This window comes from Phocoena sinus, chromosome 20, assembly GCF_008692025.1.
Source record: "Phocoena sinus isolate mPhoSin1 chromosome 20, mPhoSin1.pri, whole genome shotgun sequence".
Taxonomy (NCBI): domain Eukaryota; kingdom Metazoa; phylum Chordata; class Mammalia; order Artiodactyla; family Phocoenidae; genus Phocoena; species Phocoena sinus.
The window spans coordinates 13,732,347-13,750,265 of NC_045782.1; the positions used below are offsets into that span (position 1 = coordinate 13,732,347).

The window sequence follows — 17,919 nt, forward strand, 5'->3', positions numbered from 1 at the left end:
ATTTTTCATACAGAAATGGAGAGTCCCTAAGGAAGGGAGGGCTGGCTCTTTGCCCAAAGTCTCACGAACAATGAGTGTGCTTTATACGAATCAAGGCCATGCGAAAAGAGTAGATCCCAGAATTACACCAGATAATTCAGGAAACTGACTCTTTGGACCAGATAAGTTTTGAGAAAGTACATGGTTATCTCAGATGTGCACTTTAAACCCTGGACCCAATAGCTTTTAAGCCTTTTAAAAAATAAGAATTTGGATTGATAAGAGAAGAGAGGGCTTTGTCCCAAAATAGTCATACGGGTGGGCTGCTCCAAGACCTGTTCATCTAACAGGCAAAGAGCTGCTCCTTTTCCGGCCCCGTAAGGGTGTCTTATTAATATCCTGAGAGAAAACTTTGTGAATGCAGAAGAGAGGGTGTTTTCAAAGGACTAAACGGCAATAGTAACTACCGCCCTTCTGCACGCCTGCAGACACAAGCCCAATAGACAGAGAGCAGGAGGAAAACCGGGCCTTTACAAGGCAAAAAATGTCAAGGCAACTTCTTCTGTGTGAGGTGGGGGGTGGTGAGGAGGTTGTTTTCGTTAACGTAGACGCGCTTTTACAAAGATAATTTTCTGGGGTTTTCATATGAAGCATTTTGTCATCAGGGAATAAAAGAACAGAAGCAATCTATTGATATAAAATCAAATAGTTGAATAACAATAATGTTCCATTTAAGACACAAATAGCCATTTGAAATGTTCTCTTAAGCTGATGGTTTACCCTTGAAACATACTTGGAAGCAAGAATGTGCTAAACTGAAAGAAGCATTAGGAAAAAAAAAAAAAAAAAAAGGACTGGACTTCAGCACCTAAATGCTTTCCCCGAGAACTCCCCTCAAGAACTTTCTCACAGCTGCTGTCCTCCCTGTGTGTGTGACCCACTGTCTGGTCCTCCCAAGCGTGTGTTCATTAGGCTACGGGCCTTTCCTCAGAGCCTGGACCAGCCTGTCTCTGGTCAGTTCGGCCTGTTCCAGAAACCGGGCCTTTCCAAAATGTGCCTTCCGGCATGGAAGGGCCTTCCACAGTTGCTCTGGCTGTGGACAGAGATTCAGGGATGAAGAGGGATCTCTGTCCTTTGCATGAACAATGGATACTGGAACATGACCATACTCTTCTGGCTGTGAGGGAACCTGGCTGCAGTGGGCTGCTTTGTAAACATTTTCTGGAGCCCCTCTGTAAAAAGCACATATGTTAAATGGATGATAATTCATCAAAGAAAATATAACACATCAGCCCAAATAGGAAAAAACAAACAAATCAACAAGTTGGGGAGAAGAGGAAGCTCTTCCTTATAGTAGAACCCTAATGAGTAAATACAGAAGAAATGACAGAAACAGACGATCAACGTTTGGCAAACACTACAGTAATCATTGTTTCAGGCAGGAATCGTCAAGGGATGTGAAAAATGAGCGGGCAAAGTATGATGAGACATGGGATATTTACATAGTCCCCAAGTATCCCCCCCCACCAAGATACTTATGAATTACAGAGCAAAAAATAGTGGCTTCACAGGGAGAAAGCTGGCAGACATCACTTTAGCAAGTGGTCAAGGTCAACCTCAGCAATAACAGGACAAATCCAGGTGAGATGCCTCCTGACATCACGCACTGGGCTCTGAGAAGGACACAATGTCACCTCTGTGGTATTCTTGCCCAAAGTGCATAACCTTGATTTAATCAAGAGGAAACATCACGAACAGAAACTGAGGGCTTTGGACAAAATAGCTGGTCAAACACTCTTTAAAAGTGTCAAGGTCATGAACGACAAAGAAAAGACTGAGGAATTATTCCAGCTCAACGCAGCCTAACGAGACCTGACAACTAAATGCATGATTGAATCTTGGACCAGAGAAAGGACGTTCGTGGGAGAAGGGTACCTTCCTGTTTGGATAACTGCGGTTATGTAAACTGTTAACATTTCTCTGGGCGAAGGGTATATGAGAGCTTTTTAAAACCTTTTGGTAAGTCTAAATGATTTCACAGTGAAAAGTTAAAACAAATTATACTTGAAAACATATACATTAGAGATGAGGCTTTCTTTCTCCACTTTCCAGCGCCTGACATTGTAAAGCCTCACGGGCTGACATACAGAGTAGGATACGGGCTCAGCGCCCACCTGGGAAGTAGGTGCTGGGACCTGTTTGGAACCTTGTTAGGGTCAAACTCAGGCTTCTGAGATTTATGGACACAACACATGATAACACTCAAAAGGCCGAAAAACATCCTTAACAGGTTTCCAGGGAGGGTAACGGGTGCCCCAAGTCCCTCCTTCAACCTCTAGAAGGAGCTGTGCCCTTGTGAGGCCCCAGCCCTGACCCAAGGAGCGAGATATGCAGAAGGCAGCAAAATGTTCATCACTCACTTGTCCTGGGACTCAATATACACGTAGAGATGAGGCTCAAAACACTTGGAGACAATGCCGTGAAATGGATTGTCTGGGGCTTTAGGCTTCTTTGGCTGTAAAGGAAAAAAAAAAGAAAAGAAGAAAAGAAAAAAGAAACCCTATACTTGAGCCATCTTTGCAAACTTTCAAGCAGTTTCAAAGAAAACATCCCTTCAAAGTTCACTCCCAACTTACAGATAAGAAGCACTCAGCGTAACTAGACTGAGACTATGTCCTGTATTATGAGTCATGCCAGTTTGTGAACAATAAGCCAGCTTTGTTGGCATCATTTACGTGCTCTGTGCGGTGAAAGATTTATTGCTACTTTGATAACACATGCGTTTTCAATTTGGAAGCTCTTCATCATCTGACTGATGTTTTCAAAATGTAAATTCTAGCTAATAACAGCACCGCAGAGCTGTGCCGTGCTCTGGAACATATAAAGTGCTTTCACACCATCCAGTTGTAAAGGCCTCCATTTACTGCTTGTTATTATGAGCCAAGCACTTTGGTACGAAATATCTCATCTATTCCTCAAAACAATCCTCAATATAGGAATTATTACTACTATTTTACACCTAAAGAAAGGGAGGCTCAGAGGGTGTTAGCAGCCTGCCTCAAGGCACATGGTGAAGTTTCCTGTCTCCTAAACCAGGACTCTTTCTAGTAGATCATTGCTGTCTTGCGGTGCTTCCTAAGACTGTTGAATTTCACCAACAAATATAAGAAAAAAAGAAAAGTAGGGGGTCAACACAGGGTTGCTAACTTTTTATTTCGTTACTTTCTACTCTAACCACAAGTTCCTAAAAGAACTTTTATACCCAAACATTTTATAAGAGAAAATAGTCGCATAAAGGCCGCTCTTCCCAAGAAAAGACAGTTAGTTGGTGACCTTATACCAGATAGAAAGACAAAGAGATAGACACACAGGCTGGCTGTTTTGTCTTTATTTTTTGCCTTGCACCAGCTAAAACCTGAATCAGTACTGGTCCCCAACTGAAACTGGGAAACCACTGATAAAAAGGTCATCCGGGCAGGCAAGCATTTAAAAACTATTATTTGCTACTTAAATTCCCTTTCAAAACATCTAAAAAATAAACAAGGATCTTCCTACATATTTCTTTCTGTTCCTAAAAAAAAATCCAATTCTATCTATTTCTGTCTGTTGGTATCTGAAAATAGACAGAGGTCCTTGAGCCTTTGCTGGGCTTGATACAAGAGTACAATCTGGATATAAATCGGCACGCACAGCACACCTGTTGAATTGAATGGCTCGTATCTTTTAATAAAAAGAGGAAAAGCTAAGCCCACTAATGACAGACAGAAATGATTACCTTCTTCTAGTAACTGAAAACAAATAAAACGTTGTAATGGCTAAAAGCATCTGTAAAAACTGGTAATGATCACCAAAAATTAAATGTCAACTGTAGATATATCCCATTTAATTTCATGTTTAACTCTCTTCCCTTTTCACCGTCTAAGAGTTCCATGTCTTTAATTTTTTTTTGCAGGATTTGAAGAAACTCTGGTCCTTCCTAAGAATAACTACAGTCTGGGCTATTTTATCATCCAGAAGCCACTGCCAAAGTCAGGCCTTAGGCTGAGACTGTAAGAGGCTCTCAAGTTCGGGTTCATTGAGTTTAAACTGACTGGATTCAAAGTCCCACTTCATTTCACAGATGCCTTAGGAGTTTTTCCACATTTCCATTAGTTTAAAATGAGGGATCCATGATGTAGCATGATGGTTGTGAAGGTATGGTCCTTATCTATTTGTTCTACATTTTCCAAGTCAGTTACCTTTTAAAAAAAATTATTCTATTCTTTTCAATAAGATGATCAGATAAATGAATAGACAAATGTGATTTAATCTGAATAACTTCTGTAGGATTAGATATCCTGATTTTAGAACTGGAAAATATGGCCACTATAGCCATATATCTTTTCATTAATTAAAACAGAATCTTCATAAATATTATAATTATTCCCTTTATGTATATTTTCTTCCCTTGACAAAAATATTCACACATCTGTAGGATAGCTTCTGGAAATTATAAATGGGAGTTTATATAATACAGAATGTTGTCATGTTTTAAATCAACATGTGTATTTTGTATTTGCCTTTATTTACCTACTAATTTATGTGTACTTTTCCAACTACTGACAATGTTTCAATTTATCACTCTTGAATCACATTATAAAACTTATATAAGTGTAAATGAGATAATAGTATTGTACTAATGTTAAGTTTTCTGATTTTGATCTGCGGTAATTTAAGTGAAAATCTTTCTTAAGTGAATATATTTCCTAAAAAGGAAATACATACTGAAATACTCAGAGGCAAAGGGTGTGATACCTATAAACTTACTTGTTCTGAAAGAGAGAGAGGGAGGGAGGGAGAGAAAGAGAGAGAGAGAGAGAAGGAGGGGGGAGGAAATGGAAAAGTAAATGTAGCAAAATAGTAACAACTGGTGAACCCAAGTGAAAGATAGTTGAGAGTTCCTTGTAATATTCTTAAAACTTTCCCTAAGTTTGACATTATTAAAAAAGAAAAAAAGTTTAAAATAACAATAAAAAACGTGGCAGATAATCCCAGGTACAGTAGTGGAACATTCTGAGAAACGGCATATCACCAACACTCCGGATGACCTAGAGGACCACACCGTGGGGAAACACAGACATCCACGCCCGAGTGAAAACGGGGTTAGAGCCAACGTCCTGGTTTTGATAACGCACTATAGTTATGTTAGCCATCAGCACTGGGGGAAGCTGAGAGGTGGGTACCCAGGACCTCTCTGTGCAACTCCTTATGAGTCTATAATTATTTCAAAATAAAAAGTTTTTTTTTTTTAAGTGGTTCAGCAGAGTTAGACTCTGAATGTGAAGAAGTCTTGGGAATATCTTAACCTATTTATTTTGCTTATATTTTCCTTTTTATGTATGTACAAAAGTGATACATGATAAAAATGTATGGATAAGTCTGAAGAGCTCATTCAGTATAAACACAGATTCTAATGATTGAGGAAAATGACTACATGATATTCCAACAAACTCATCTTGATCAGTCTCCCAGAGGCCCCGTGCTTGATGAGGCCCCACAGAGCCCTCTGGATGTGGCTCAGAAAGCCGCACAACCAGACAGTGCAGGTGGCCCGACCCCCGTCCCCACAGGGGAGTCCGCTCCGCCCAGCCTCTGCCCGCTAACGGCACTCCTGGCAGTGAGGAGGGCCCTGTCGCCATGGCTCTCTGTCCTCTTACAGCGTTTTCAACGTGAGTTGGAAGCAAGAGGGGAACAATGGGAGCGATTGCCTGAAGTTTCCTGTTTTCTTTTTTTCCACAGGGCTGCCTCCTGCCTCTGGCTGCCTCCTAGCTGTGCTCATATTTAGATGAAATGGGCTGGAATTTCGGCTCATACTGGTGTCTCCCTTTGTACCGTCCAGCTCCCCAAAGGGCTGCTTCTCAGCTTAAAGAATACACTAAGTCATTTAGCAGTAGCACTCAGGCTGGATTCGGGAGTGTGTGAGTTCCGTCCAAAAGCTGCAGATGTTTAAGCCATGTCCTCCTGGAGTTCGATGGAATAATAAAAGGTTACTGTTGTCACAGTAAGGAGGTCTGCAGCTGGTCCCATTTCCTTTTATTACTATCCAGTGTAAACAGATTAAATCTAACTGCCCGGATCACCAGAAGGGTACATTTTAAAACCAGAAACTCCTTATTTCTTCTCTCTTCCTTTTATACTCTGAGTACCCTCAGTCCCTCTTCAGATGCCAGTTTTGAATCATCAGGAACATGTTGGCAACTGATCGTTCAAACTAAATACCTCTTTTCAAGTTCACGCTCCCTTCTCCAGAGCCTAACTGCAGTGGTGAGCAGGGAGCGACCCTCACCTCGAGGGCCACCCGTCTGCCAACTGCAGTGATGCAGTGGGTTGGGTAACCCAGGACAACTACTGGGGCCTCCCGCCACCTCTGGCCGAGCTTGCCGCTAGTGCACTGTGGGCTTGCCCTGAGCGCCCCACCCGGCTCCTCATCTTCCTGTGCGCCCAGCTCCAGAAGCCAGCGAGAGGCTGGGAAAAGGGGGGTCCTGAGCTCCCACATCATCATCCACAAGTGGGACAGGTGCTGGGGAGGTGGTGGGAGGTCGGGATGGCAGCTGAGGAGTCACTAGTCACTGACGTGTAAGTTTTATTACTAACAAGTAACAGCCCGTGAAGCTGTGGGTGGATCATTTAGTCCAGGGGTTTTCAGTACTTTCTTTTTGAACACACCTAGAACCCCTGATCCAAAAGCAATTTTATCTGGAAGTCCATGAAAAAAGTGACTCAAAACAGAACTGCCGTATTTGGAGGGACGTGGGGCCCTGGTCTCATCCCAACTCCCCACAGTGACATCTGACAGGGCACCAAGGAATACAGCTGGAAAACCACTGGCTCTCTCTATACATGGAGAAACGAGGGAAGTCTAGAGAGAGTAAAAACCTACCTAAGGTCATGCAGGCAGCTAATGGCAAACCAGAGTCTGGCCTCTTCCCCATCACGTGACTCTGCTTTACCCCGTGTACCTGTGTTCTGTGTCCTTAGAATGAGCAGGTCTTTGTCTTTAAGACAGTAACCTCAAGCTTAAAAGATGAGTAAAAAGTTCCACAAGAAAGAAAGATCATATGTTACCTGGCAAAACTGATTTTGTAGCTGATGGGGGCTATCATAATCCAGTTCAGTAATATCCAGAGATGACTAGCGAAAGGGATAACTTTTCACGGCAGCCATCTGAGTGCTCAGCTACACAATTCTGGACATGACAATGGCAGCCACTTGTACTGGGGAGACATGAGGGCCCTGAAAATGTCCCAGCTACACACGGCCAGCTCAGAGGGTGCAGGTGCCAAGCGCGGGTGGAGGATACATGGGAAGGATGAGCTCCACACCCAGAGTTTTCTTTCCCACCCCAGTCCTTCCTCCCAAAATGTGAGAGACGCATTTCTTTAGTTAGAAGAAATCTTTTGTTTTCTCCCAGCCTAGCTGATATGATGGCTTTAAATCAATTACGTCTAATCCCATAGATCTCTGGGATACGGCCTCAAGGTATCCCTTCAGTTTTATCCATTCACTTTTATTCACGGGATGCATTTCTATGTCCTCCACTTTTCAGGGAGACATCACCGATGTAATAGAAGGAACGCCAGAAAAGGAATTCTAGTCTCTGACTTCTAGACCTAGCTTCTGGTCTCAGCTCCTCCACTTTCAAACTGTGTAACCCTGGGCTAGTCACTTAACCTGCAGCTCCCATATAAAATCCTATAAAAGGAAAGGCAGGCATTGTGAGGATGAAAGGGAATGAAGCGTGGAAAGGACTTTTAAACCATAAAGCACCATGAAAATGTGAGGCATCCATGTTATTATAATTATTTAATCGATGGATCAGACACATTTGATGACGTCACTTCAGAACTGCTCCTGGAAACTCTGCTCTCTTGGCTCCTGCCAGGATTGTACACCTACCCTCCCCATGCTAGGAATGCAGGGTTAACTGCAAAGTGCGTGGCTACGGGTTTCCCAGAGCTGCTCTTCCCAGTAGGCCTCCCTTTCGGTGATGTCTGGAGCAAAAACAATACCATAAAATAACCCTCTAGCAGCCAAGTGTAGAAAATTAAAAAGAAGGATCACTAATCCAGACAGGAAAAGTCCTGATTTATTGCTCTAAGCTCTCTCACCATAAAATGGCAGTGAAACAAAAACACCATTCTGTGGGATGAAGGGAGAGGAAATTTAGAGTTGGACAGAAAAAGCTGAAGGAAATGAAAGTGCTGGTGTGCTCTGAAAAGTAACTCTCCAAATATGCCATTGGTCACCATGGTGTTTCCAGGCCTCTCCACCGGCTTCCAGACTAAGGTGCTCGGCTTATGCTGAGCGGAGACCTCTCCTGGCTGACGGTGTTGCTAACTCCACCCGGGATCTTTCAGCCACTCATGTCATCACCAGACCAGATCAGGGGACAATGGAAAGCTAAGCTGACAAGCTTGGGAGATGATGAAGGAGGCAGGGCAGAGTTCTGCTGCCCCACCACATGGGCTAATTAATTAAGCTTGGCCGTGTTGCTAAGGCCCGTGTGCCGTTCGGGAGCCAAGGGGTGGGGCAGGAAGGGCTGCTCTTTCACTCCGGTTTCTAAATGCACTTTCAGATCGAGGCCTTCTATAAAGACCACCAAGGTTGTAATCTCTGAATGTAGTCAACAGCCAAGGGATCATATTTAGAGCAAGCAGACCCATTTTCAGAAACAAACATTAGGTAGGCTGCACAGGGAAATGCAAACCAGACTTACTTGCTCTACGTCTCCTTTTTCCATCGCCAGTTCCTCCATCTCTGGTGCTGGCTCATCTTCTAGGAAGGGATTGGTGGATGCGAGTGGAGACTCGAGTTTTTTCTGTTGATTAGATGTGAGAAACAAACAGGTATTTTCTGAGGGTGGTCAGTAGCTTTCCCCACTGATCTGCTTTTTCCAAGTCTCTCCAACAGCTACATCATGAAATCTGATCTCATGAGCAAAAACTGAGACAACCTGGACCACATTCTTACCTCCAGGCCTTCACAGTGCTTTTTCCTCTTCCTGAAACCTTACTGCCCACCCAACCCCAATCCCAAGCTGCCTAAAATTCTCCATCATCCTTCAGTCTTCAAGTCAGAAGTCCCCTCTTTTGGGAAGCCTTTCTCACCTGTCAAGTCTGGGTTATAAGTCCCAGTCACACGCTCCCATCAACCCGGTATGTCCCCTACCCAGGTATTTACTAAAATACCACAACTGCTCATTTATTTGTCTTCTCCCCACTAGCTTCTGTGACAGCAGGAATCACATGTCTTGTTTCTATCTCTGGTGTCTGGCATGTCATAGGTCTTCATAAATATGAATGAGTAAAAATGCCAGATGGGTTTGAATTCAAGAACAAACTGTAGGACTCCCCTGGTGGTGCAATGGTTAAGAATCCGCCTGCCAATGCAGGGGACACAGGTTCGAGCCCTGGTCCGGGAAGATCCCATATGCCGTGGAGCAAATAAGCCCGTGCGCCACAACTACTGAGCCTGTGCTCTAGAGCCCGTGAGCCACAACTACCGAAGCCCTCGTGCCTAGAGCCCATGCTCCACAACAAGAGAAGTCACCGCAATGAGAAGCCTGCGTACTGCAACGAAGAGTAGCCCCCACTCGCCGCAACTAGAGAAAGCCTGTGCGCAGCAACGAAGATCCAACACAGACCAAAAAAAAAATTTTTTTTTTTTAAAAAGAAACTATAGAGCTAATCTTTTGTGTTCTAGATTATAGAGAGAAGTCCCTTCCCAAATAAGTCTCATTACAACAACCACAATAAAATCTTGAGAGAAGTTACTCCCCAGCTCCTGAATGCGACCATTCTTTCAAAAGATGTCATCGAGTGGGACCTTGGGCTAGCGGGAAAGCTGGAGGCAGGAGATGTGGGTTTTTAGCTCTAACGCTGCTGCGCTGGCCAAACCGCCTAGCTTCTCTGAGCCCCGGCGGCCCGATCTGCTGAATGAGGAGGATAGAGTTACAGGACTACTTGAGTGATTAAATGTGATAAAGCATGTGAAACCCTAGGAGAAGCACATGATACATATTACCGATGATGAGTCCAATGTGACAACAGAATCGAGGCAGATCTTTGGAATTGTTTACAAATTCTACCTCAGGATGTTATTTATGCCAGGGAGCTGGGAGTTCTAGCAGAAGGGGAACTAAGTGGACAAGCAGGATAAAAGGGATTGGCTGGTGCTGGGGAAGAGGGGAAGGGGAAAGAAATGACTCTCTGGAGACAAGAAGCTGGGTAGAGAGGAGCTTCTAAAAGTACTTATGACATTTGAGCATATATCAGTGGAGCAGCTTGAACTAATCCCTACGCCAAGAGGGAAGGCAGATGGACCACAGTGTGTGAATGACTTTGTCAAGTGCCAGGACATCAGCTGAAGATATTACCGAAAAAGAAAGAAAGGAAGAAGAAGAAGAAGAAAAAAAGAACCAAACAAACAACCCAGAAAAATAAAACTTAAACACAAAAACAAAAACCACACCTGTGTCTGGTTTAGGCTTTAAGACAATTCCACTTACATTCATGTAAACTACTTAATTCTTGGCCCAAACACTTGGATGCTATTATGTAGCTAGACAGAGCCTTGGGGTATGAAGAAAGCCCTGTGATTAATGTATTAGCTCTAGGTAATCAGTAGTAGGACAATGATTTTTGTGGTATCCTCTGGAGAAACAATATGGTCTAAGAACACAGCAAACGTTTCAAATGTATACACTCCGAACTATGGCTTCGTTGCCTGATATGGAAAAAAAATCCTTATAAATGTAAAGCAATTGACATTCATTTTCAAAATTAGGATATTTTTAGAAATGTTTCTTTGAAAGCCATATTTCTAAGTTTTAGTTGTCTCTGTGAGGGTTGCTGGTATTTTAGGGTGAGGGTGAGAAAGGGAATCTAAGCTTCAACAACAAGTTAAATTAGTTAGTAGCACTGGATTCCTGATCCCACTGGCTCAGCAGTGGGTTTGGGGATCGGACTGATGAGCTGAAGCGCTATGATTCTGAGTCTTTCAGTCCTTTGGAGGTGTAAAGAGCAAGCCAGCAACTGAAGTGAAAAGCTTTGTTCAGAATCACTCAGCCACAGAAACAGGATATGAATTTCTGAACCGAAGGCTCCTCATCTATTGCTAGGTCTACCAGGGTTGATAATAACGTCTCACAATTATATACAGGTGGGCCTCATTTTAAAAACAATGTGTTACTGGAAATATGACAAAAAGGGGACATTGGTGAAGTGGACTGAGGGTGTTCCTGGGCTCCATGCTCACCGGTGGGGTATCCAGTGGGTGGACATACGTCCTAAGAAGGAAACATAAAAGGCAACACTGAAAAAGCAGAGCAACGTTTCAGGCAGTATAATGTGGGCTACTCGTTGGTGTCACCGGGTCAGGAGATTCCCAAAACGAAAGGTGCCTTTCCTATTCCCGCAGTCTCTCTCTAGTCACATACTGATGAGATTACCAGGGAGTCAGGGGCACTCAGGAACTTCTTGTTCATTTCAGGCACACAAATTCCAACCGGGGACCAAGCTGATACCAGAAAAGGGATTCACTCCTCCATTCACCCATTCAACAAAGGGATGTGCTGGGCACGACGAGGACAGCAGGGAGCAAGGTGGACCACCCTCTGCCCTCAAGGAGCTTACAGTCAGGTGGGAGAGACAGACTCTAACCAAATAATCACACAAGCATATGTGATTATTTGCAGGAAAAGCAAAGGTGACGAAAGGATGCAACAGAGGGTCACAGAAAACTTCCCTGAGGAAACGACGTTTGAGCCAGAACTGAAGGATGCTCCACAGTTCAGTGTGGGAGAGGCACGGGATGGCCGGGGCTTTCTAGGCAAAGGGACCAGCATGTGACGCCATCCATTCCATAGTCATGTGCTGAGCATCTGCTCAGCTCCGGGCACACTCTTAGGCACCGGAGATGCAGCAGTGAGCAAGATAAAGAAGGGAGGCACTGTGATGAAAATACAATGTGGGAACTGGGCTGGGCTGTGGGTGAGGCTGGGGAAGGGCTTCTTCATATGGTGATCCGAGAGGGCCCCTGTGAGGAGTGGATTTTTGAGCAGAGACTTGAATGAGGAGAAGGAGCCAGCCGGGCAAAGATCTGGAGAAGAGCATTCTCACCAGGGGGATCCCATGCAAAGGCTGGAATGAAAGTAGGACAGGGTGAGGGGGCGGGGCAGCCAGGACCCAATCACACAGCCTGTCGTGGACCGTGGGAAAGGTTAGGTTTTCTTCTCAGGGCAACTGGGCAGTCACTGGGGGTTTTAAACAGGGCAGCGGTAGGATCCAGTTTTAGAGTGTGAAGAGGCTGCTGCAGCGTGCCAGGTGGGGCTGATGTGGGAGTGGGCTAAGCTAGAGTTGTGGAGATGGAAAAAAGTGGCCAGACCTGGGGCATCTTTAGGAGAGAGAGTCAAGAGGACTTGGTGAGAGAGTGGATGTGAGGAGGAAGAAAAGAAAGGAATCGAGAGTCGTGCGCTTTCTGGCCCGAGCAACTGTGTGGCTGGTGCAACCACTGACTGAGGGACGGGGCTGGGTTCGCGCCCAGGCTCTACCACTTGGCTATGTGGCTTAACTTCTCCACGCTTCAGTCCTTCTAGCTGCAACGTGAAGGGATATCAACACCCGCCGCACGGAGCTGTCATGAGAATTAATGAGGTAACACACGCAAAGCATGACTATGTCTATAGAGCAGCTTCACACAACGGTCGGCTCGTAGGGGAAGCTCAGCACATGGGGGCTGTCGTTAGTGTTTAATCGGGGTGGGCAAGTCATGAAGGCAGAACCGTGGCTGTGCCTCTCTCGGTGAAGCAACTCTCCGGAGGGAAAGAGCGGGGAGCACAGGACTTCGAAGACTCACAGAAAGAATTCTTTTTAATCACAAGTGAGATCCTGTCCCTACTATACCGTCTCTTTGGGAGCTCTCCAGGAAATGAAAGCAATGCACCCATCAAATTACAAGGCTTCATCCTTCTCCCCTAGTCTCCAACGAAGGCCTCAGAGGAACGCCTGTACCACCATCTTACTGGCAAATGTTATATTATAAAACCCTGAGGGGTGGACATAGACTCCTGCTATTTAGGGGGCCATGTTACTGCTCAGATTGATTTGCTGTGATAAAAGAACAAGCCTTTGCAGGGAGCCATCGCCGGCACAATTCAGCCTTCTGTGTAAGGGCCCCTCGGGCGGAGCCAACCAGACCATGCTTCTCATTCCTGCTCTGTGGCTGTCAGAGCCCACAGAGAATTACAAGGTTAGGTTTAGATTTGAAAGAACTCAAATGACATAGTCCATGAGCTCTGGGGCTGCTAAGTGAAACCAAAAATTTGCCGAGAAATGACCGACTTTCCAATTTTAAAAGGATTCATTCCTTTTGCTATGATGACAGTTGATTTCAAGTCCATACAGGAAGGAAAAATTCTTCATTCGGCAAGTTAATGCCTACTAATTAAATCCCATGGGACTCCCCACACCCACCTTCAGAACCACAAGGGCCACAGGCCAGCCAAGCTGTCTAATTTACTGTTGGGAAGAGATGGTCAGGCTTTAGTCAGTAGTACATCCATATCTGGGTCTGCCTGCACACATGCCTGTCTGAGGCCTAGCTGGACACTTCAAATTATCAAAGAAGGAATTCTGAAATTTAAGATGAATCTATTTCCTTTCTCTGGAGGAGAGAGCTTTCATTATGAGGTGAAAGTTCCACAATTTCTGCATTTCTCATTCCATAAACACTTTACTCCAGCCCAGTTCCTGATCTGTTCTTAAAGAGATGGTTTGGAGGCTTCAGTTGATAGGACGGTAAGTACAGGACTATTTGCACCTGGTTTAACATCACTGGAACCCCTCTTTTGTTCTTGGTACCACCATGTTCATATCTTATGTTGTGACAGTTATGCATAGGTTTCTTTCTCCTAATAGAACATAAGCACCTGTCTGATTCAATTTTTCATCTTTTCCCAAGGCCCTGCACCAAGACGGAGCTTGAAAAACACTTGTGGATAAATGCTGATCAAATGAGAAGCACTAAATAAAGTCCTCTTCAGATACATGGGCAACACTGTCTGTTTTCTTGTAAAACAAACAAAAAAACCCAGTGTGTGTGTGTGTGTGTGTGTGTGCGTGCGTGTGCACGTGTATGCTTGGAAGAGTCTCAAATTATACCCCAAGTTGTTAAACAGTGCACATCTCTGGGGAGAGGGATTTAGAGTAATCGAGAAAGAAGAGATTGTTCTTTTAGAATTTATTTGAGCTTTAACAAGCATGTATTACTCTCCCCCCGTCTCTCTTTTTGGTAAACAAATTACCTGAAACACGAAGATGATTTATAACTAAACTCGGACAATATTTTCTAAAACCCCTGGTATTTTAAAATTGTGATATAATTAACATAAAATTCACCATTTTAAGGTGATTTTCACTTCAGTGCTTTCATAGAGGCTGAATATAATGTTTAACCTTAAATCTAATCGTCGAGTCCCTAATAATGCACGTGGGCATAGTTAAATCATACCTAGACATTTGCTTTTAATTTCAAGGCATTTTAATTTACAGACATTTTTTTTTTGGCCGTGCAGCACAGCATGTGGGATCTTAGTTCCCCAACCAGGGATCAAACCCATGCTCCCTGCACTGGAAGCGTGGAGCCCTAACCACTGGACTGCCAGGGAAGTCCCTTAATTTACAGACTATTTTAAATCCCTCCTAAAGGGTCAGGAGTTTAGGCAATTAGTTAGAAGGCTTGGCAACTCCCTTCTTCCAGTAACAGTGAAGCACAGGGTGTTATAAGCTTGTTGGGGCTGGAATAGTAAAAAACAAAACAAACCCTGTCCTTAAGGCTCTTTCAGTCTAGATCTCTAACAGATGTCAAATAGCATCTGTCAAAAAAAGAGCAAAAGATGGTGCATCACATGGATCAGTTAGGAAGGTCTTTGCAGGTGAGCCTGTCCCCTCTCAAGCTCACCCTCACTGTTTGACTGTCAATCAGTCACCAAGGGTCTTAAAAGGACCTGAGTGATAAAGTGAAGAGGGGGAAGGGCACAGGCCTGGGAGGGTCTCTGGTCAACTTGGCTCCTTGGCTGACTTCTTTCTTATCTGCTCTATAATCTTCCAAGGAATTTGCTAACTTTCTATGAAATTTGGCATATGTTAAAGGGTATTATGATATACTCTGGTTCATTTTGTAGTTCTGATACCCTGAAACAAAATGGTGACCACAAAAGATTTTCCAAAAGGTATATCCTGGGATCAAGGCACGACGGGGAGGAGACAAGGGGCAGCCAGTCTTCAGGTGCGGTATCCAGCAGCTAGCGTGGCCATCAGGCCAGGTGGCCCTCCTGGCCCAGGCCAGGCCAGCCTCTTCCCAACACTGTCTGTTGGGAGCATGGTCAGTGGTCATGACTAAATCCATCGGGGTCCCTGACGCTGAGGCTTACGGGCTACTGATGAAGGTGTGGCCCCAACTGCCCACAGCAAGGTGCTGGCAGGACCAGGGTCAGAGTGAACATCACCGACAGTGAGAAGCACAGCGTTCACACCTCCCCACAGCAGGGCTGCAGTGAACCAATTCTCCAAGACCTGGCCTGCCTTGTGGAAGAGGCCAGAGGAGTTCTGTTGCCTTTCTAGAAACTAATCTTTAAGGGAAAATCCTCACCGGCTATGGAGCAGCCATGGTCGGGACTTGGAAAATGCAGAATGATCACCAGGTCACGATAACTGTGACAAAGAACAGTCTGAGGGAAGAGCTGACTTAAAGACGTTGAGTGACTTGGAGAAGTCTGTGCAGAAGACAGCTGACCAGCTGGAGGGATGAATGAAAAGCTCCTGGCCCAGCAGGATTTCCTGGCCAAGGATCTGTAACCTGAAACTCTGCAAACTTTATAGGAGAGGCAAGCAACAGCTGAGCAACTGGAGGACATCTCTGTAAATCGATTATGCCAGAAAATTTCAAAACCAGAAGTCCAGAAAGGAAGGGATTGGTGGGAAAGGTTCAGGGGCTCCTAGCGACCATGAGCGGCACCGCAGAGCGCAGCACCCCCAGGAGACGGAAGGCTGCAGCCCAGGAGTGTGGCCCTGGCAGCGGGTGAGAGTGGAGGGGCTGGGCTGCCCCAAAGAACAGGTGCCTCCAGCCCTCTCCTCCCTCAGACAGAAGTTGGTTAACAGCTGACCAACTGCTGCTTTGACATTCCTATACCAGTTTTCCACAGAAAAAGCGCTGTCTTTGCAAACTTACTTTCAGCTCCTGCCTGTTTTTCATGGTCTCTACGTGGTTACCCTGCACAGTGTCCCCACCTGGTGTAGAGGGGGCCTTCCCAGCCCACATTACTCCAGCTCTTTTGACCTTTGGGGCATTTCCTAGCACAGGTGAGACCTGACGTGTCCCAGTACAGCCCCGAGTTTACAAGGTCTCCTGGTCATCAGGTACCACAGGGCCGGCCATTCGTTCCCCTGCGACATTTGAGCTCCCAAAATGTAAAACCAAAATCACTGGGAAGAAGGGCCCAGCCAAAGGAAGGGAGGAATGGCTCAAAACAGGTGTTTAGGAGTGCTGTTATTCAAGCACTTTTCACGGGACACATTTCCTGAACAGTGAGCTGGACTACTGGCTCCCGGAGCCCAACCCCGTGCACTACCCACCCTGCCCGGCGGGGAGCCGTGTGATGCAGGCGGCACACCCAGCTGGGGCCTGTGCTCACTGCTCAAACCGCCTGGTCCCCAGGCAGATCCCTGGAGGGCTGAACCAGAGCCACACGAGTCTCTGCTGGAAGCCAGGCCAAAAGCACAGCTCGGGCAGGGAGGAGAGGAGCCCCAGCGTGAGGACGTCGGTGGGGGGGGGGGGGGGTGCTGCAGTCAACCCAATACTTCTCAGGAGAGACACAAGCTTCTTTCCATAGCATCTGTGGGACCTGCTGCCTTTGGGGATTTGCATTTTCTTTAAGGGCACTTTCATTTGTCTCATGTACTATTTTTCTTTTCCTTGTTAATAAGAAGAAATCCATTTTGAACATGAGTTAACAAGCAGAGGAGCGTCCATATATCTGTATATGTATATAGTTTTATTTGTTAACTATGGAAAGCGTGCTTTGTGGTCCCCGCATTTTATTTTAATGCGGTCACGCGTGGCCCTGAGTGGACAGGGTTTTATGGTCTTGCCTTAAACTAAGCGCTGCCATCACCACGCTTCAGCCCCCTGCCCTGAGGGACCAGCTCCTTACGTGCCTGCTCTGGGGCAGGGCTTTGGGGGAGGCAAAGGGGGGATTCCAGTGAGGTTCCAGGATTTCATGACTGGCAGGGTGGGGGCCAGAGAAAGTAGAGGTGACGGGTGAGCAACAGAAAGGCGCTCTAGGCCCAATATCTGCCTTGCCCCTGCTTCAAGCACAATAGCTCAGTTTTCTATATGTGCCTATTAGCTGTGTGACCTCGAGTAAGTTTCAAATGCGTATTTCCTACAGTTGATGAAGCAAAGTGATGGACTGCAGGCAAACGCACCTGGCACAGCGTGAGATACACAGTGGAGGTTCCCAAACTGTGAGCTCTTATTCTGTGTGGATCCCACGTTACAGTTTGTTAGAAGAAAGAGTTTAGACTCACAGACATTGAAAATAAACTTATGGTTACCAAAGGCGAAAGAGAGGGAGAGGGATAAATTAGGAATACGGGATTAACAGATATACACTACTATATATAAAATAAACAACAAGGACCTACTGTATAGCACAGAAAACTATATTCAATATCTTGTAATAAGCTATAATGGAAAAGAATCTGAAAAAGAATACATATACGTATAAATGACTCACTTTGCTGTACACCTGAAGCTAACACAACACTGTAAATCAACTATACTTCAATTAAAAAAGGAATGAGGGCTTCCCTGGTGGCGCAGTGGTTGAGAATCTGCCTGCCA

At 45.2% G+C, this 17,919-nt stretch overlaps 1 protein-coding gene across 1 annotated transcript in view; it reads right to left on the reverse strand.

Moving 5' to 3' along the window:
* The window catches only part of VPS53 (VPS53 subunit of GARP complex), a 123,964-nt gene that overhangs the window by 48,713 nt on the left and 57,332 nt on the right, over window positions 1-17,919 (reverse strand). The window contains exons 12-13 of the mRNA XM_032616739.1: window positions 8,735-8,836; window positions 2,400-2,494 (exon numbers count right to left, since the gene is read on the reverse strand). Of these exons, the coding sequence (XP_032472630.1) occupies window positions 2,400-2,494; window positions 8,735-8,836 (197 nt within the window). The remainder of the gene's footprint in view (window positions 1-2,399; window positions 2,495-8,734; window positions 8,837-17,919) is intronic.